The sequence below is a fragment of the Ornithodoros turicata genome, chromosome 1, assembly GCF_037126465.1.
Source record: "Ornithodoros turicata isolate Travis chromosome 1, ASM3712646v1, whole genome shotgun sequence".
NCBI lineage: Eukaryota > Metazoa > Arthropoda > Arachnida > Ixodida > Argasidae > Ornithodoros > Ornithodoros turicata.
Genome location: NC_088201.1, coordinates 102,423,086 through 102,444,465, shown reverse-complemented (window position 1 = coordinate 102,444,465; position 21,380 = coordinate 102,423,086). Strand labels below are relative to the sequence as shown.

Genomic DNA, 21,380 nt, shown 5'->3' with positions numbered 1-21,380 from the left:
TAGATGAAACTGAAATGTGTGTTTTACTTATTTCAGCATGCCACAGCAGAGGAGACCAATGAAAAACAGTTCTTCAGGTATTGTGTTACTACTGCTACATTGGAAAACATTCAGAAAGACAGCTGCTTACTTCTATTTTGATTTATCGTATGGTAACAGTAGATCTGCTTCTGTAGGGCTGTTTCTGCAAAAGACACTACACAGCAGTGTGCTAAAGGAGGCTGGAGACCTTTTGGATGCATCATTACTTTTTTAGGTTAACTATTGCAGGTACATAACCATAACCAATCACTGACAGTTTTTGTGCATTGTATAAGCACAGATATTCTGGAAATCATTTCTTAAAAAATCTCTGTTGTGGTCTCATTCGTCACAACAACTTTGTATTCGTGAGACTTTTGTTTATATTCAGACAATAAAGGCTATTACGTAGTTCCACAAGGATGACTTTTTTCATAGAGGCATGCCCTGCTCAATTAGTTGGTGGGGTCACGTGAAAACATAAGTAAGCAACGGTGTACAAGGAAAAAAATCCTTGCTACATTCCACATGCTGACTCCACTAATATGTCTGAGGTGTACTGCAAAAGAGCTGAATTGCATAGGAATCAAGGGCAATGTGTACAGAAACTTTGAGCTCCCTTGCTCATTATTGCATTGCACTTGAAGTTGAGAATTAGATCAACTGCAATGACTACATATAACACCTTCCAGATAGACTTAACAAAACATAGGGTACAGACTTATCAATAGACGGTATTGACAATTATAATAGTAGCCAGCTGGTACACGCAACATCAAAATGGAAATGTGGTCCTGTCATAACTGTAGCATGAGTGCATGGAAATATTGTACATGGCCACGTGACTGTTGTCAACTACTTAAAAGAAAGTTAGCTTCTGTTAGCATGGGTACAGATTTGTCCTGCCAGTGCAGCTGTTTGTATATACACTGAGCACACGAGAACGTGAAAGAGCACGGTCCCATGTTAACAGTAGCTATTGTTCTTTTACGTTATAGACAGCTGCCATATGGCTGCATAGTTAATTTCTGTGTGCATGTGTTCAGTGTGGATATTGATGACAGTAGTAAAGCAGAGTAAACATGCACCCATGTTACACTATCTCTCCTTTTATGTTGTTGATAGCTGTCATATGGCCACAGAGTTTATCCATGTACTCAGGTGTTGAGTGTGAATATAGTACTAAACAGAAAAACAGAGTCCCTTTTGTGTCTCCTGAAGCTCAAGGCTTTTCTTTCAAGCTAAAACGTATGCATGCTGTTCTGCATCATTTCTGTGAGCAGGACTGTTAAAAATTGCTTGACGACACTGCAGCTTTACACTAGTGTGATCAGTGCACTCTTATTGTGTAGTCTCATATCCTGTAGAGGTAAATCTTAAGAATGGGAAAACACATTCCTATAGAATCATGCTACATGATTTATAATATACTCCCGCATGCACATTGCAATCATGCTTCTATTTATCGCGAATGCCACAATGCCTCTAATTTGGTGTTGTGCCCGTCTTCAACGTGTTCTGCATAGCCGAGTTCAAAAATAGTGAACCAAACCAACATCCACTTCTATTATGCATATGTGTAGTACCTCACTGTACATTCAGTTATGTTACAACTTGTTCCCCGTACACCAGCTCAGGTGCATGCTAAATGTCCACGGTTTTTCCCATATGGCATGTCCTGTACAATATCTACGCAGAATGGGTACTCCCATATCACACCGGCTCTCCTCTGCCTTGACTCGCACTCCACCCCTAAAGCAGTGAGTGGAGGGTATGCACAATATGGGAATACTACGGTAACAAAATTCGAATGTAACTAAGAGTGTGTCATAAGCGTCATGACAAATGGTTTTAACATCTATGGATCTGTCACTCGAAACAGTGCCTGAATGCTGTTACAATACATGACACCATGACATACATTTATCGCTGGAAAGCTTCCTTCCCCCTCATCGTCACCAGGAGAATATGTGGCATCTCATGCAAACTACTTTCACTGAATGACTGGCACCAAATGCCTGTGACATTAGATTGTATATGTGTCACACCTGGTTATTTATTTTGTTTCAAGTAAGCAGTTCTTCAAAGCCACATGTGAAGAAAGCTTACTGCTATACAAATATGTGGCCGGCATTAGCCTAGGCTTATCGCATACCATGCCATCCCCAACACAACTGACCTTCATGTAACACACGAAAAACATGTCTGTGTAAGAGCTTGCTTCACCATAGGTTCATATATCCTGTGGATATGTGTGTGGAATTTTTCATTTCTTTTTAACGGGAAATTCACACTACTTCTCTTTCTTTTCAGAACCCCCCCTCTCCTCCCACATTTTCGTTTTCTTAGGGATGCATAAAGTTCAGTAAAGTGGAACGAAATAATTACATGCTTATCTTGTGCGCCAACATAATGCATTTGGCCGGAACTTGTGAAACTGTTGCTTTGGGTGGTGGTAAATCTTCTGAACCATTTCCCCATACATCACGTATTAATTTCCTGAAGTTGCCTGAAGACTGCATGTTCATAACTCGTTACTGAAGTTAGGTGTTTAGTCATGCAGAGGCATCTGTATTATTTTACTACATATTCAGTGTTATGTCCCATACATCTGCTCCCAAACTTTGTCCTTATGATGCAGTACACCATGCTCACTACATTAAACTGTCCAGTTGCATAGATTTGTGTTGACACAACTGGATGAATATGTCCGCCTCTACAAAGTGACAACTACCAAAGTGGTTCAAAAAATAAGTGAAATTGTGGAAGAAAGATATACAAACATGTAAATTTTAATAAAAGTAATACAGCACATTGTAGCTAAGATGCACGTAACTTCAAGTTGCATTCCTTTCTGTGTGTGAGCTTATTTGCATTGCACATATTTGTCCATTGCAAACTTCATCTCACTGTCTGCTATAGATCAATACAGAAAGCAAGCAGACAATGATCAGTGCTACTACAGAGATTTCATGCTAGAATGAGCACCTCTAAGTGTGCCTTGCTTTGATATTCCACTGTGTTGTTTCTCAAGAAATAGCACAATCTCTCAATACAAAGCTGTACAGTCAAACTGCATAACCACACAGTGCAGAAATGCAGCCTGCGCAATAATTTTTCAGAGCTTTATCATCGGTGTAAAGAACGAGGCAGGTCACAAACATGTAATCCTCGAATGCCCAGTTGCTTGAATTACAGTGTGTAGCTCAGGATGTCTGCAATCCAGTAAAGCATGGAAAACTGGGAAAATAGTCCGAGAACTATTCCATGACTGGAAAACTAAAAAAATGCCAAGCAAGCAGTGAAGAGCTGCTGAAATAAAAAGTAACAAACTAAGTTTACACAATTATTCAGTGGCAGTTATCATTCTCATGGCATCACACAGGCCTCTCATGTCATTTCACAGTCAAAGTTGAGTGATCTGTGTTAGGGTGGAGTGATAACTAACTGCATCACTACGTACGCAAATTCTTTCTGAACAAGAATCCTAAATTAAAAGCTTAAATAAGGAGTGATTTCACAGAGAGTAGTGCATGATGCAGTCGTCCGTGTCATTGTTCTTCTGTCCGCGTCTTTTGGCTGTCTACACACGATAATTCGTACGACCTACCCTGCCTTGCTACACTTGTTTAGTGCATGATGTGCTGTTTGCAGCCGTATTTTAGCATGCATGGCATGAGCTGTGGGGAGTTTTTAAGCATTGGTGGTCGTGATGGTTTAGCATGTAATGCTGCGATGATAATGCTAGTGATACTTACAATGTCAGTATGAATTTGAGAGAGAAGCTTGTAAAGAATGAGCATGGAAAATGTGTAAGTCCCGAACCAGTTGCATAAAAGTGTTCCCTCAATAATATGTGAAGTTGAAGAAATAAGCACAATGCAATGACTGAACAAAATAACAGCACAGGCTTATTTGTAGCTGATGTTGCAGCTGTTGTATGTGTTTTCTTTGGTCCATTCCTGTTTGCTCTATCCTTTGAACACCACTTGTGAAATTGGTATAACACTTCCTTCTTTATGAGATATTTGGTTCATTTTAACATCTGCATTTCGTGTACATGGTCCCACTAAACTACAATTCCTGAATGGTTCAGACGTAGTGTGCTGGCACTAGAGTGTGGCCATTTATTTTAACAATGTCGAATGCATCATATCAAATGACAAACTTGCTCAGTAACTGTTATGACAAATATATACTATAGGTATGTTCCTATTTCGTGAAATTTCATCAGAGCAAGAGACAGTCACAACGTAACGATGAATCTTTGTGGGCTGAACAGAACAATCAATTTAGTGCTTAGTGATTTCTACAATAATCTGATATGCTGAAATGCAGAAATAAAAGAGGTCAGAGTTAAGCACAGCAACGCACCACACTGACAGGGGGTCACAACACTTCCACGCTCACAAGCAAGGACGTCCTGGGTAACATGGCGAAAACAGAGCTAAACAAACAAACGAAATACACACACACACACACAGGACGACGACGCAAACAAGGCAGCAACCTGAGTACGTCTTCCGTATCAGTCGCGCTCCAAAGAAACACAGCCAGCAAAGAGATACTCTAACGCGTTGCAGGTTTGTGACACGTTGAAAGTATCACGTCGACCAGTAACACCGTAAAAGTTGTTCGTGTGGGAGTCCCATGCAGCATAAGGCATCAACTTTCTTTCTGTTTACATAGCCCACAGTGATCAAACACTTGCACATACGTTGCGCTTATAACACCAGGCTCGAAAGCGTATAAAGGACGCTGCTGGAATGCCCCAGCAATCGAGAGGCAATCTTGATCGTTGCAGTTCACCACACATATCGCACAACAGACGATAAATAAGCGATGGTCGATGCGGATGAAATTATTACACGCAACCACAATCGACGACCAAACACTGACAATAGCACAACGACTACCTCCGCGAGGATATTTACTTCCGTTTTTTTCAAATAACATTGCAAACGCTCACTATGTACACCTTTTTAGCGACCATAACAACCATATCTCGCGGAGCTTGTCATTACAGATACAGAGGTAGATCTAACCACCGATTACCGGTACCCCGATACCCTGATCCGCAACCACCTGCAGCAGCGCCATCTCAACTTTTCTTCCGTAACAACATCATAATAATAATTTAAAAAAAGGAGCCTTCCCTCCTTCGCAGTCCTGTCGTCTGCTACTTTCTCCCTCCCCTCAACCATCACGTGACAATGTGAATTATGCGCATGCGTTGTGGTCAACCCCTTGGATGGCGCTTCATAGCCGGAGAGATCACGTGATCGATTTAAACCCGACGTCACTAAACCAATGGTTTAAGTCGGCTGGTGAATGCGGGTAATGTTGTTTAGGACTTCTATTTGCAAGAAATACATACTCAATTCATAGGAAGGGAGTTGACTCAGGACAGAAGCCGCGGCTTCTGTCCTGAGCCAACTCCCTTCCTACATCTCTACCGGTTCGCTGGATTTGTACCCATCTACATACTCAATTCATGACATTCTGCAGAACATTATTCACTCGACCAGTTTCGTCGATATCTGAAAACAAATTGAAAGGTAATGGTGTCACCGTGCTTTAAACTGCGCCTTTGCTCTCTTCCAGTGTCCTAATTATTTACTGTGAATTGATAAGAATAAGAAAATTACGGAGCAAAGACTGGTGGATAACATTGAAATTGCAAGAAGAATGTCATGTCATGTCGGGAATCTCATTGCAAAGGTATGAAACCGACAACCTTTGGAGACATAGAGAGCGGGCACACCCTCCTATCACAAAGCAGAGCCAAGCTTGTAAGCTTGTAGCCGCCCTACAAAGCAACACAAGGGCATACTGCAATAGAAATTGACACCTAGACACTTCATTACTCAAACTTTATTGTTGTTGTTTTAAGCAGAGTTTTTATGTTGTACGCTACCTTAACAATGTTTTAATTAATTAACGTTTTGTGAAACATTCATCTCACTGCAGTTTTGTCTGTTTATTGAGCTGCTCCAAAACTACTTGTTGCTGCTCCGAACAGGCATTTTGCTTCTCCGATTGCTACTACAAAAACTGCAAAGTCCAATCACACCCCTGCCTTGAGTTTTAGGTGATCAGCCAATTGCTTGCTTATGAAGGTTTGTTCACTGCCTCCGTCCACGACTCCTCTAACGTAGATGCACTTTCCTCTTCCGACGGCCCAGCATCTGAAAGTCTGTAGGACCACTGTGCCGTTCCTGCAAGCTCCTCCGGGTACTAGGACATTTGTGACATCCTTAGCATCAGTTATGGACCGTTCTTTCTTATCGGGCTTCCACGAAGGATCGCACATGGACGTTACGTGACGACCGCCGCAATTCCTGCATCTCATCCTTCCTCGGCAATCTCTGGCGCTGTGGCCCTTCTTGGTACAGCGAAAACATCTTTTATCCTTAGCGAGCTTCGCCTTCTTGTCGCTCAATGGCACTGATCGAACACACTCTTCAGTACACTCTAAATCTTTCCACACCTTTAAAGGTGTAATAGCGTGCATGGCGCACGCCTTTTTAGGTGTAATTTTCGTAACACCATAATGGAGCACGGTTTCGCACAGATTTTCTTTACTCGAGTGTTGTCTGTCCTCCAAGAATTCAGTCTTGCAACATCTCAACATTGTTCAACAGTATTGTAGACACTTGCGCGTGCTCGATTATCGATAGCGATGCATATATGCATTAGCTCGTACCTACGATATCCAAGACATAATGAAAGCAAGATTTGCACTGACACTTGATCTTTAGTAATGCTTTCCAAATTTTGTAAAAGATCACCCTGGAGGTGCAATGTTACGCAACCAGGTTGAATGTTCATAGAGCACACCTTTAAAGGTGTGAAAAAGTTTACAGTGTACTGTGCTCAGTGTTGCTGCAGAAGAAGCAAGGTGCTGGGTTTGTAGATGCGTTGTGTAGAACTGCAGCAGATGGATTTGCTCGGCCTAGGGTAGCTGGTTTGCTGACAGGCTGAATTTGTTTCTTGAGGTTACGTTCTGCGACTTCGCTTTTCTCTCGACTCTCAACCTCCACGTGAAGGAACTTCAGCACTGCCTGTAGTTCGTCGGAAGCTGTCGTTGACGTGGACGGCGCTGCGGTGTCTCCTGCATCTGTTGGGCTTGCAGTGCTGGTGGTGGTCGGGCAATGAACCGAGCGGTAAAAGTCTATTACGATTTCCGATGGCTGGGAAGATAATAGTATTTCTGTTAGCATTGCTGCGTAAGAACTGTCTTGAACTCCGAGTGAACGCAATCCACGTATGTGACTCTGCACGTGGTCGTAGAATCGTCGCAAACCTAAGACGTCTGAGGAGGACTTGACTGCCGGGAGGCTACGAAGCCTTGCCAGTAGCTGCCTTTCTATTCTTCCTCGATCACCGAAACGCTCCTTGAGAATTTCTGTAGCATCGTCGTACGCCCTGTGTGATAGGACGTCCAGCTATCGCTGTGGCAGCAGATCCAGCCAGTAGGGAACGAAGGTACTGGAATTTTTCTATTTTCACTAGGTTCTTTTTCTCATGTACGGTTGTGCTAAATTGTTCCCAGAAACTGTGCCATTCGCTTAACTTGCCGCTGAACGTTGGAAGCCTCAATTTGGGAAGTTTGATCCCAATATGACGTTGTTGCGACGACGCTTGCGGTAAACTCGGTTCGTTCAAGGATCCCATTGACGACGCAGCCGCCGCCTGTAGCTGTGCCAGTTTCCAGTTCAAGTTGGCGACTGTTTCTGTTACTCTGTCCTCATACTCCAAAACACCGGCGCACTCACTTTCGTAGTCCTCATCGGTCACAAGCGGCTCGATGGCGGTATTCAGTACGACGAGCTCCGCATTGCTTGTAGTGAGACGTTGGAGTAATGCATTCAGCGCTTCAGCTGAGGCAGTGCCATCTTTTAGGGCAGTTGAAGCTTCGTTGAGAATTCTCGTAGTTTGAGCTCGTCGAGTTCCACGCTTGGACTTGAGACGTTCCATGGATGCGACGAATTGATGGCTTGGCTCTTCGATCTGGCCACGACAGACGCGTTCCGGGGTTTCGGCACCAAAGCGATGTAATAGAAATCCACCGATTTACCACATCCGATCTGTCATGTCGTGCCAAGAAGGTGAAGTAACGGTTCAAGAAGAGGATACCCCCATAACCAACCAAGATTAGACTTTACTCCAAAAAAACCCAAAGGAATCACAAAAGCACAAGCGTGCACAACGTTACAACGTTCGAAAAAAAAAAAATATATAAAATGGTCAAGATCCGGTGATAAAATCTTTCTCGTCGTCGTATCCTTTCTTTTTGTCGTCGCCGTCGTTTTTAGTGAAATTTCCGCAACACAACCCCTAGGGGAAGCTTGCAGGCAGTATTAGTTCATTAAACCAACATGTCGTCTGAATTGTCAACTAGAGCCCTGCACGGGCCCGGGCCCCCGACCCGGCCCGCGGGCTGGGCCGGGCTTGTTATTGGCTATGTGCTCCGGGCCGGCACGAGCCCGGGCCGACAAACATGTTTCCAAGACTCAGGCTCGATCGGGTCACTCAGCTAATTCCGCGCAATTTAGGTCTATTAGTTTGTCATCACGTGCTTGCGTCATCCTTGTGCATAGTATTTGCTAAAACAAGCAAAGGACACCGCATTATGCGTATGATTCGACACTATAACATTCTCAAAACCACTTTACATTGCTCCTGACTCCTCATGTATTTCACAAACACGTTCGCAAAGCTTGGTGAGAAGGGTAAGGATTGGGAGGAGTTTGTCGAAGGCATCCTCTACATCTACAAAAACTTGGTAGTGTAACGGTAACGCGGGTGCCCGCGTGCGTACTGGATTTAATTTGGTCGCGTGCTGCTGTGGTGACAGTTCTTGCATGTTTGGGGCCGCGTCTTCTCTTCTTACAAATTTACTTACAAATTTTGTGATAGGCGCTAGAAACGCGTACGTCACGTCTGGAAATACTTTGCCGGGATCTCGGGCTGAGTCACCGGGCCGGGCTGGGCTCTATTCACTGGGACATCTTGCCGGGCTGGGCCACATAAAAACATGAAGGTCCGGGCCCGGAAAGCCCCTGCAGGGCTCTGTACTGTCAATCTCCTCGGAAGGGAGCTTGAGGTTTGTGTGTTTTCCGCCGTCCCGCTGTTTTCCAGCCACTGAACATCAATACAATAATAATGAATATTGTTGTGATAAAAGTTATAACGTGCCAGCTAGATGATTGCAGTAACATGATCTGCTTAATGATGTGCACCATCAATGAATTAATTGGCAAGTGTATTATTATTCGTCCGGAGTCGTCGTAAAATCTATGAGAACGAAAAAACAAACAAACGAAAAACAAGTTATTGACGAACCGATTAGTTAATTACGCGAAGTCACCGCAATCATCTCACCTGCCAGCTACTAGTGATAAAAAGTATTTTTGATGACTGGGGCGTTCACCTTGTACGGGTTCATCTGTATTTTTGGTGTAAAATTCACTCTGATGCCAATACATCTCTCAGAGAATGTCAGTGCTGCATATGCCTTTCTAACTACACATGGTGCTCAGAGGTGGATGTCCTGAAAGCACTGGTAAATTAAGTTATTGCGAATGACACTGAGGATTTTCCTCGATGATCCTGCACGTGTGCTCATAGTGATGTTCACTTGTTTCAACAAAGATTACGTAAACAATCAATACACTTTCACACAACAGGAGCCCAACATAATTCCAAGAGATCCCCGGTGGCCAATTTTCAACACCTGTCAATAATATGCCAGCAGCTCCGAAAATAGGAATTTTGAGCTTTTCTAAACAAAATTTGTAGGCTATATTGAGGCAGTTCAACACAATTTCAACATAATTTCTATAACAATTTTCAGAGTGTCAACACTGTTAAGGCTCAACTAAGCAATACATGTTTGTATTGAGATTTGTGCAATAAAATTATATTGAATTCTTTTTTAGCCAATTCTACACTGTTAAAGCTCGACAGAAAGGCATCACAACGCCACAATAGAGATATTGCACAAACCTCAATGCACACCGTACTGCATAGTTACCGTACTGCATGATCTTTTCTGTTGAGCCACAACAGTGTTGACACACATGAAACATAGTAAGTGTTTAATGTAACAGTAATTAATTGAAGTACGTAAGTCATTCGTAACCAGGGTACCCCGCCTTCGATATTTACCGAAAAGCACCGATAAACCTACACCGGTAAATTTTTTACAAGTTCGGTGGAAACTATTTACCGATTGTCGTCGAAATGTCGAGTTCAAAGGTCTTGATTTCATGTCCTGTCCCTTCGCTCTGAACTGGTTGGCAGCAGACAGTGGTCGTTCTTAGAAAAACATAAATATCGTCTTTAGCTTATCATGGTGTCTTAATGTTGCCGATTGTCAGGATCCAGACCAGTTACGAATAGATCTGCCAGTTACTAGATAATCTACCAGTTAATAGACCTACCAGTTACGAATAGAAAACAAAGATATGCATAATGAGAAGATGTGTGTTCGGTCAGGAAGTGCCTCAGCTAGAGCCTAGAGACCATGGAGTGTACCAGTGCGAACTATTCGCCTATTCCACAAGCACTGAAAACGATAGGACACGGACCGACTGAAAAATTTGCCTTGCACAAGAAAGCTCCGATGCTAATTTCGTACAGTGAAAAGAGCGGTGAGCAATGCCACCTGCGTCGCTAACATCAACATCAGAAATTTATCAACCCCTGCTTTTAACAGTTGGTATTGTAATGAAACCCACAACACCACAAGGACATCAAGTGTTGGTTCACTGTATGCAGGGGAAGCTCCCGTAACGATCCTCGCCGGTTTCCACCGGCTGTCGTCACCTTTCAAGATATTACCACCGAAAGACACCGATTCCTGGTGAGCGAAATAGACAACGATTTCTCCCACCGAACCTCTTAAAAATTAAGCACGAAAACCGGGAACCCTATTTGTAACCCATTACTTCGCAGCCTCGTGTCACGCAGTGTAGTTCATAATGCGGATTGAGGTCAAAATGTGAACACTGACTGTAAACTCAAATCCAAATCAAATCCACATACCCATGTTGATTTAAATCTCGATTTCAATCAGATCTGCAATTTCAAATTCACAACGTTTGCCTGGACACGTTGAGGAACTTTGACGTATATGTTGACTAATTCTTTCACGACTTCATAAAGCCCTTGATAAGTTTTTAATACATGTGGGATATTAAACAATCATGATACAAAAAAGAAGAATGAGGCTTGTGCAGTGACGCCACGTTTAGTCACATGACATTGAAAAACATATTGCTGCACCGGAGTCACAGAGGAGGCCATGCTGTGAGTTGTTGCGGTATGCCTGCAATTAGTACGAGACTAAATTGTCAAAACACACGCTGCTACCTCACTTGGCCCGCAGTAAGAAGCTTGTGACGCATCCCCATGTTTTCTCATGTCACCTGGCTCCAATGCGCTCAAAGGCAAGATCTGTGAAATGAGAATGTAGTCGATCCATGAAGGGACTCATATATTTGCAATGCTTTTAAGCCCAGTAGCTTGGGAAGAATATTCCTTACAGTAATTTAATCTCTTGCTCGTGGAGGAATGACGTCATTGTCGTAAATCCTTCCCAGCAATACTGCAGACAGCAATGGCTCCGGTGGGGGATTCCCTTCTTCGATAGCCAGCACTGCCTCATCTGCTGTTGTGACGTTATAATTCCAGTGTCTCGTCGCCGTCAGTGCTAGTTGGTCGGACAGAACCACGGGATATATATCCGGAACAGAAAAGTTGGCCCTTATCTCCAGTCGAGTGAATGTCGTATTGGAGGTGTAGAGGAATCGGCCACAGGGACGTCCGTGTTCCGGCTCACAAACCGCTACCATACATTCCTGCAGCGAAATGAATGTACGTAGGGTGAATAGCGTAATACTGATATCAATTAAACCCCACGTAAAAAGCTTTGATATAATATAACAGAAGGAGGTTGGGAGACGTCGCGGAACATATTGTCTAGTGATGAGAGAACGTCTCACACGATGGTTGAGGAGCACTGTTGTCGTCGAAGAGGCGCCTGTAAGATCCAAAATCTAAACTTCAATTCATCCGTCACTGGTCCAACGCGACGCTCCCCTTGACAATACTTTGAGTACCAGTTGCTGCGAGAGGATCAACGTTTACAGAGGTGGCGTTCTCTAATGGTCAATTCAAGTGAGAGAGTAAATTTTGTCCCACGGCAGATGTAGGTGAAGTGCCCTTCTAATGCTGTCATACAGGTTTGCCCCCCCCCCGCCCCCGACGGGAAAATGCATTGGGCGGAGGAGCAAAGCTCGTCTCGGGCAGTGCGCGGCGCTGAAATTCGAGTCTCGGTTCAGGGAGTGGAATGACCATGCACGCTGACATAGTCGCGCCACGATGTCACTCGACATCATGACGTCCCACGTATTGTAGTACTCGTTCATTAGTGCAGCATGCAGCAACAACTGAAAGACCGCCGACAACAGAAACCGAAAACAACTCATCAACATTGCTGAACCTTTCGCGCGCCATCCCCGCTCTCTTCTGTTCAGCTCCACGTACATAGACGGGTCAAAAGGTTTGCACCGGCACCGTGCGTCGGAGGTTTCGGGTTCAAGTCAAATAACCCATGTCGTCGGAATTATTTGCTGCCCTACCCTCCGGCGCGTGCAGTCACACTAGTGTACTATCGGCAAATAATTTCAAATGCTAAACCCATAAAGAGGAAGCGAAATTATGGCAAGTTGGTCCTGGGTCTGCTAGGATATGCAACATGCATGTGCCCATTCTAAGGGTGTAAGGAATGACACGGCATCTGAGGGACTCAAGAGATGTTTCGTTGGGAGAGTAATATAGTTTGTGCATAAGCTATGCGATCCTATTCTTCACTGCAGTATGATGCCATGGATAGTGTTGGGAATTCCGAGGCATGTCGGAAGGTATTTGGGAGGCAGCTAGAAAATAAAGACCCCGTAATGATGACACATTTCCGCGTCGCAACTGAGCCAACTGTAGGACTGCAGTACCCGCCCCGAGCATCGAAATTCAATGATTTTTTTAGGGAAAATGTGGGGAATTCGGGACGTGAAGAAGATCCTGGGGGGATATCCCATTACTCACATTAGCCTTGTACACAGTTCTATGCAGACCAAGATACCTGTCGTGCGGCTCTCCCTCGTTTAGTGTCCCTGGTTTATGTTGTGTTGTAGCCATACTGGCATGGGCATCAGCGCTCGCGCTCGTGCATATAGAATTCTTGTGGTCATTAAAACATTTTCGTTGGTACTGAATGGACGTGCCCGCCCTGGCTACAAAATAGAACATTTTGGCGACGAGGCTGGGATGAGTGAATGTCGGCATTGTGGGGAACGTCATCGCGCTGACAAATATTGGTAGAGGAATCATACGTGTCTGTCCTGCCACAGAAAGGGACATCTGCAAGCAGTTTGCGAGAGGCGTACTAAAGGAAAAAACAGTCAAGTACGTCGATACCAGGGATGAGGAGTCAGATAGCTTAAGCTGTTGCATGGTCTTTTACTCTTACAAGGCGTATACCGGGTATAGCGTTGGCATGAACATTGAAGGGAAGACAGTTTCCAGGGTGATAGACACGGGATCAGCAGTTACAATGATGCCTGAAACTCTGTATCGTCGTTACTTTCCCGACAATTGATTGGAGCGTGGGAAACTTGTCTCTGGCAACTTAAACCGGGGAGAAGCTGAAAATTGTGGGTAAAGCAGCAACGGTCGCTGCTCTTTGTGGTAAAATTCACGACGTGTAATCCGGATTACACGTCGTGAATTTTACTACAATGAGCAGCGACCCTGGTAAAAATGTCAAATTTATAATAAAGCAGCTGAGGCTATAAAACGTCTGTGGTGAGCAAAACAGTGTGGTGAGCGAAACGTCAAAAATACACCTCAACAGCGACGAAAACCAAGTTAAATAATGAGAAGAAAGAAAACGAACAAACAAAGAAAAGGGAACGGTCACGGTCACTTTCAAAAGTCCTACCTGAATGTCTCAAAACAAAAGGAGTAAGAAACATAGACTTTGCAGTGATGCAGAGCTAGTACTTCAATCAACTCCTCGGTTTGAGTATTTTTTCTTTGCGTAATCGAAAGAAACATGGACAGCACACCTTTCGTTTTGTGTTGCAGGACTGTGGAATGTACGGAGGGTCGCGTAACAAGCAACAAATAGTATCTGTTTTCGCTTCGGAAGGGAATTCTAGTACCTTTCGGTACTAGTACATTTCGGTGGGTTTTTCTGTCTTTTATATTTCTCTCTGCCTCCTTTTTAAACCGGTGCGCTTATTGTCTGCTATGGAATGTGCTAGAAACGAACAGCCTGACTTTATTGCGACAGTTAACCAAAATATATGGTATCAGTATGCAACTGTTTTCTGTGCAATAAAAAAGAAACATTGATATCGGTTCAATGTGTCAACACATGAAAAATAAAATAAAAAGAATGGTTCATCCTCCAAGTGCTCTGGCACTGTTCTAAAGTTGTCCTCTCGTAGTATCTGAGGACGCTCTGAGGATACCGAGGGGACGCTATATTAGCTCCAAAATGACATGTTGAGGATGATTTGAGGATCAGATTCACCCTCCTGGGGATGTCACCCCCGCCCATGCATGATGCTCTTAGGATATCCCTGGGATGACAGTGTGTTGGTAAGGATAGAAGACATGTCACATGTCATGGACACATGCAGTGCAGCTAATATCGCCACACAACATTAAGTCATCAGAAATGCACGTAGACTAATCAGAAACCTATCATATACTAATTAGGTAAGCATTGAAAACTTTGCAGAAAAGCATCATAAACCAATGAGAAACTCACTCATCAAGTATGAATCACAAAAGACCGGCCAATTTTAAACATAAATTCATCAGAAATTCGTCACAAGATTCATAAGAAATTCTGATGGCTCTGATGTCAAAAGTCATTGACTTTTCAACAAAAAAATCATTAAACATTTTTGTAAAGGATACTATGGCAGCATATCAGTACACTCTGCAGTACAGAAATGGCAAAAACATTGAAGTAGATGATGCACTTTCAAGATTACCACTGCCTGCGAGGCATAACGATGACCTCAAGGAATGTTTAGCAGTTTTTTAGTCCACACCAATCACGGTGAACCAAGTGGACAAAGAGGGCCCGATTCTTTCTGCTACTCTACAGTTCACTTATGAGGGCTGGATGGAGAAAGTCTAGGTGTAGGGCCTGCGCAGGAAGATCGATGCAATGCTGCTTACACCGATCCGCTCAGCTATGGCATGGGTATCAGCAGGGCTCTGCACAGGGCCGTAACATGCATGAGTATCAGCGCTCGTGCATATGCATTTTTTGGCATCATTAAAACGTTTTCGTTAGTACTGAATGGACGTGTCAGAACATTTTGGCGAAGAGAATGTATAAGTGAATGTCGGTATTGCGGGAAACGTCAACGCGCTGACAAGTGTTTGTATAGGAATCATACGTGTCGGTCAAGCCACAGCGAGGAACACCTGCAAGCAGTTTGCGAGAGAACTAAAGCACGGCAAAAACATGGAAGCAGATGATGCAGTTTCAAGATTGCCAACTGCTGTTTTGCAGTTCACCTTTGAGGGCTGGGTGGAGTGGCCATGTTGAGCAAGTGCAAACAATGGAAAGGAAGGTGAAGGGTGCGGAAAGCGGAACTTGAGAGCATGTGTTCCGGTCTACACCGCCGATATTCTCGCTGTGGCCTAGCCTGCGCGCATTCAGTGCTCGCGAGCACACGCTGCACGCGAACGACCAGTGGAACACGTGGTGTGTTGCCCTGAAACTACGAGCAGAACATGCACGCTCGAGCCAGTGCAACGTTTTCTGTACGAAAACGACCAGCTTTCGGCTAGGACCCGACGAAGTAACAGTCAGGTGTGGCCTGTCGACTGGAACAGGCTGGGCACTTTGGACCCTGGAATATGTAATTTTGTGGGGTGTCAGGAACGCTTTTGGTCGCCTCGTGTGGCGTTGTACTTAGACAGTGGAAGCAGGTAACGCTTGTTTGAAGAAACGTTTGGGTGGTTATCATGACTCTACGTGTCGGATCTCGCTTCTCTCGTTCCGCTGGGAAAGGGCTCCGTACCCCCGAGTGGGATGGAATTCCCACACATTATGTGGTTGCATGGCCAGCACAGTGGGACGATAACTTACAGCCATTTTATGTTCGTCGACATGAACTCTCAAATGAACAAGGCTGCCTGAGTTGCGGTCAACGTGTTGTCACTCTTGGTCATACTACGGCAGCAAGTCCTGGCGATGCTTTATGAAGAGCATCCAGCAGTGCAACGCATGGAGATCCACGCAACGTTTGGCAACGATTACACATCGCCATTGCCACGAAGGACGGCGTAAACCTCTTAGTACTAGCAAACTCCTACTGAAAATGGATAGAGGCGAAATGCCCAGGCACAACGACGACGACCAAGCCGATGGACACCCTGATGGGTAATTTTGCCGCATACGGATATCCAGAGGAGCTCGTCAGTGATAACGGGCTTCATTTCATCGCGGGAGAATTCGCTGAGTGTTACGGAATTCGCTGTACACGTACACCACCCTATCATGCGGTATCGAATGGAGCGGCAGAGCGGCTGGTGCAAACAGTAAAGACCACGCTTCTCAAGCAAGTACGGTCTGGAAGCTCAACGCAGATGCCTCAGTCGACAACTGGATAATTTTCTTCTGACCTACAGAAACACTCCAAACACTGTGACGGGAAGAACACCGGTTGAACTGTTTTAAAAGGCAGCTGCGAGTGAAGCTATTAGTTCTGAGGCCAAGTTCTGTGCAGGGCATGAGATACCGTCAAGAACAAACGCAGCTAATTGCAACAAAAGTCGAGGCAAAAACATGCACATAGAAGTTGGTGATACAGTCTACGTGAAGACGAGCAGAGGTAAACCAGTGGCGTCGGAGGAAGCTGTTGTGGTCCAGCAAGTAAGCGATTCCAGGTTACTCTTTACTTTACTCTACTTTATACTCTGGCACCATGAAACGGACGCTCCGAGGATGCGTCATCTTGCTACGGATCTGGACGAATTACCTCCACGTTAGGCAGTGACGTCTGCACCACTAGGGCTTTCTGAAGGACATGACGGTTTGCACATCAAAGGCCCAGCGCGCTACAGGTCAGCTGGCAGCATCGTTCTTGCACAAGAGAACATGTTGTCTATTGCAGAAAAACAAACCGTTATTGGAGAAGGCTTTTGCATGTTCTGGTTGAAAGTCTGGGGATTGTACCAATACTTGACTTTATGAGAAGGTGTCAGCCAGGTAGAAGGATCTGTTGCACGGATTCCGAACAAGCCAGGCGCCGTGTCCGCCATCTGTCAGACGACGCAAGTACTCACCCGGCACTTCGTTCAAAGATGGCCAGTTGCATGCAGCAAGGAAACACAGGAACGGCCCTTCCAACGGTTTTTTTTTTCATTGGGACGGGCGTGCCAGCCTTCACATTGTATTGTGGGATGCTCCTGTCTATGACGTGACCGCCTCACGTGACATCGACAGCATGCGCATGCCAGCTGCCAAAGTAGACGACGGGAGCAGTGTTGCCACAGCCACAGATTTATCTGGATATCTACAGATTTTCTCCAAAATCTCCAGACTTTCAAAATTGCGCGCAATTTCTCATTTCCTTCTCCCCGGAGAAAGAGCACGCGAAAGTCCGAAGCATGTGCGGACAGGAACCGCCAAGACACCGCGGCGGAACCGGGGAACTTCGAACTTCTGCTGCATGTCTCGTTTTTGCATAGTTTCGAATTGTCTGGATGTCGAACCAAGGGAGATCCGATGATCACTATGCAACGCCACCGAAGAAGAAGCGTTACGAGCAAAAATTTAACGCCGAATGGGCCAAGGAAGAGACGACTAAACGGTGGCCCACCTCAAGCAGGATGGGGCACAGCGTTTTCTTATTGCAGAGTGTAGCATGCACCTCTCGGTAAGGGTGGGGAGTCTAGACCTTGAGAGGCATCTGAAAACTGCAAAACACGAGGAAAACTGAAAAAAAAAAAAAAAAAAAACCAACTGCAAACGCCGACAATGACCAGTAAATCCACTGTGCCGTTCATTTCGTACTTTTATACGCATAAATATGTGAATCAAAGAGTGATATTAAACGGCAGGAGCAACTTATTTATTTACACATGGTAACGAGACTTTCCTGCACGAGACTGCACTTCTTCAAGTTACAAAAATATAAACATGGTACAGGAGCGTATATACAGTTGACCGGGGAGGTTTGGCATGAGAAGGTAACAGGGTGATGGAAAGGATGCAAATAGAGGTAAACATGAAAAGAACACAAATACAAACGCAGGGGTAACCGAAGCGGTAGCAACTCATATACTCCTGTCGCGAGTTGAGTGAGGCCAGGAGACAAGAGGCGACAAGTCGGACCAGACTATTTTAATGACCGCTCTGGCCGAAGTGGCAGGCCAGAAAAGGGTCATGTGGCCAATGGCGATGGTGGTGCAGCTAGTGCTGCTACATCATCCTCCCTCCCCTGGAGAAAGATGATGCTGAAGCTGCAGGCTGGACAGTACGGTGCAGATCCCACGATATGTGCTTGCTGGAAGCTGAGCACACTGGAGACGGTCGAGATGCGGCTGAGAGGGCCGATTGCGACGTACGGAGAGCATTCTCTCACTCTCAACTTGGGCCTCCGTCGCTGCTTCGCGTGGGTTTCCCTTGTGGCTGACTTGCAGTACCCTATTCTGGGAGCAGACTTTCTGCGTCATTTCGGTCTCATGGTGAACATGAAAAAACGCTTGCTCTGGGATGCAGAAACCCGGTTTCGCGTCAACGGCATTCCCTGTCGCCATTCAGTGTGCAGCCGCATCGCCCGTTTCAAGGCTGAAAACTGTCCATACTCCGCCATCCTGCAGGAGTTCCCATCCCTCTTGAAGCCATGTAACACCGAGCGGCCTGTGATGCACACAGTGACTCACCACGTTGTCACTACAGGTCCACCCGTGCATGCCCGTCCTCGTCGCCTGGCCCCCGAGCGCCTCACCATTGCGAAAAAGGAATTCGAACACATGCTCCAGCTTGGAATCGTACGGCCTCCTTCAGCAGTTGGTCACCAACCTTGCACATGGTGCCAAAGAAGACCGGAGATTGGAGGCCGTGCGGCGACTACAGAGCCTTTAATAAGGCTACTGTGCCAGATCGCTACCCTACCCCGCATGTTCACGATTTCGCCTCCAATCTCCACAGCATGACCATGTTCTCCAAGGTTGATTTGGTAAAAGCTTGCCATCAGATTCCAGTAGAACCCTCCGACGTTTCCAAGACTGCCGTCGTTACACGATTCGGCATGTTCGAAAATCTCAGGATGCCCTTTGGTCTGCGAAACGCCGCCCAGACCTTTCAACGTTTTATGGATCAAGTGCTGCGCGGCCTTCCCTTTGCGTTTGCCTACATAGATGACATCCTCGTTGCCAGCGGGTCCCCCGAGGAGCACGAAGACCACCTTCGCGCGCTTTTCCAGCGTCTCCAAGAGTTTGGCGTTGTTGTGAACGCCGCAAAATGCGAGTTCGGCAAGCCATCGCTGGAGTTCCTCGGGCACCTAATCAGCAGTGACGGCATCCGCCCTCTCGACCACAAAGTTCTTGCCATACGCAACTTCCCAACGCCAACATCACTGCGTAAGCTGCGAGAGTTTTTGGGAATGGTGAACTTTTATCGACGATTTATTCCCGGCTGTGCGCGCATTTTGCTCGCTAGCTCGCACCTCGCAAGCGCGAGGTGGCAGGCGCGCCAAAAAAGGGTCATGTGGCCAGTGGCGATGGTGGTGCAGCTAGTGCTGCTACATCCCAAACGCCCATTTCCACCGACGTCCCAAATCAACCAAAATCTGACTTCATCCGAAAAAATATTCGGAGGTTCTGAGCTTTCGGTTGATCTGGGCACGCGGGTGGCAGTGACCCATATCCCCCAAATGCTCTTTCCATCCGAGCGCCCAGAACCACTGAAAGCGGGATACTTGAAAGGACACGCTTCCCCTGTTTAACAGGGAGAGAAGGAAGAGTGAGCGGTTCCCAAGTGTGCGGGAATCCAATGTACAGCTCGAAGGAGAGTTAACTCGAACGCTACTTCGACTGGCGGAGCTAAGGTCCAGAGCTCTGTCCAAACGGCTCTGCTAAAGTCGGGGAGAGAGCAACCCTAGCGGCTCTTACGAGAAATAAAGGTGTGTAAAATAGTGTTTCGATTGTGTCACTGTTTCTGCGGGGGTGTCCGCCTTGGCATGAGCTGTTGACTCGGCGTTGCCCTCAGCTGTGGTTATCATGTCGATGTTTGTTTGTGTGTTTGCGGCGATTATGTGAAGGTGTATGTCGGCTGAATTGCATGGATGCGATGACTTTATATGCCGCAAACTTGATCCAAGTGTACGAACTCTGCCCTGATTCAAAAGGGATGAGGTGAGCCTGATACTGATCCTAAAACGGCTAGACCCCTGGCACTCATGTTCGGGTGTCAACTGTCACGTGATCTAGCTCGGGAGCCGACCTAGCAATTTTCGAGCCCTAGGCCGTATTGCCATAAAATGACCACCCGCATTCTCCATAAGTAGGACAGTCGAAACATTATTTCCCTGTATTTCTTCTAAGCGCCGCCAGGGTGGCTCTCTTCCCGATTCGGCGGTCGAAGTCGCGTTCCAGTTAAGTTTGCCTCAAGCTGTATTTCCTGCAACTCACCAGAGAGGGTCACGTGATCCTAGCCTAGCCGTCACGTGGGTCCTTGGTAGCTGCTCATCCGGTGCTCGAAATGTTCTGTAACGTGATGTATGTAGTCCGCCGACTTCTACAGCTTCTTTTGTTCCCGTGCTTAATAATTCCCCTTAGAGATCTAGCATCTGGATCTCCGCTAGATGTAACAGATATGATTGATATAAAAATTTACTACTTCTTTTGTTTCCGTGCTTAATAATTACCCTTAGAGATCTAGCATCTGGATCTCCGCTAGATGTAACAGATATGACTGATATAAAAATTTACTACTTCTTTTGTTCCCGTGCTTAATAATTCCCCTTAGAGATCTAGCATCTGGATCTCCGCTAGATGTAACAGATATGACTGATATAAAAATTTACTACTTCTTTTGTTCCCGTGCTTAATAATTCCCCTTAGAGATCTAGCATCTGGATCTCCGCTAGATGTAACAGATATGACTGATATAAAAATTTACTACTTCTTTTGTTCCCGTGCTTAATAATTCCCCTGAAAGATCTAGCATCTGGATCGCCGCTAGATATAACAGATATGACTGGTATAAAAATTAGAGCTGATGCACGGAATCTAAATTAAAGAAGCCTGAGCTT

The 21,380-nt window shown here is 45.5% G+C and overlaps 2 protein-coding genes across 2 annotated transcripts in view; both read right to left on the bottom strand.

Annotated features, from left to right (window-relative positions):
* Positions 1–6,881: 6,881 nt before the first annotated feature.
* Positions 6,882–8,001, bottom strand: LOC135380723 (uncharacterized). Its single transcript, XM_064612513.1, has 2 exons — positions 7,514–8,001; positions 6,882–7,449 (listed from the first exon to the last, which is right to left on the bottom strand). The coding sequence occupies exons 1-2, from the start codon at positions 7,999–8,001 to the stop codon at positions 6,882–6,884; spliced, it is 1,056 nt and encodes a 351-aa protein (XP_064468583.1).
* Positions 8,002–11,188: 3,187 nt separating this feature from the next.
* Positions 11,189–21,380, bottom strand: part of LOC135378521 (pantetheinase-like) — a 56,865-nt gene continuing 46,673 nt past the window's right edge. The window contains exons 6-7 of the mRNA XM_064611573.1: positions 11,574–11,888; positions 11,189–11,484 (exon numbers count right to left, since the gene is read on the bottom strand). Coding sequence (XP_064467643.1) covers positions 11,580–11,888 — 309 coding nt within the window. The 3' untranslated portion in view covers positions 11,189–11,484; positions 11,574–11,579. The remainder of the gene's footprint in view (positions 11,485–11,573; positions 11,889–21,380) is intronic.

Bases quoted from the DNA above. Each gene is read 5' to 3' on its own strand.
- LOC135380723 (XM_064612513.1), bottom strand. From the start codon at position 8,001: ATGGAACGTCTCAAGTCCAAGCGTGGAACTCGACGAGCTCAAACTACG. The intron at 7,450-7,513 runs GTACCTTCGTTC...CCTATCACACAG, and splicing joins GTGAAAATAGAAAAATTCCA to GGCGTACGACGATGCTACAG.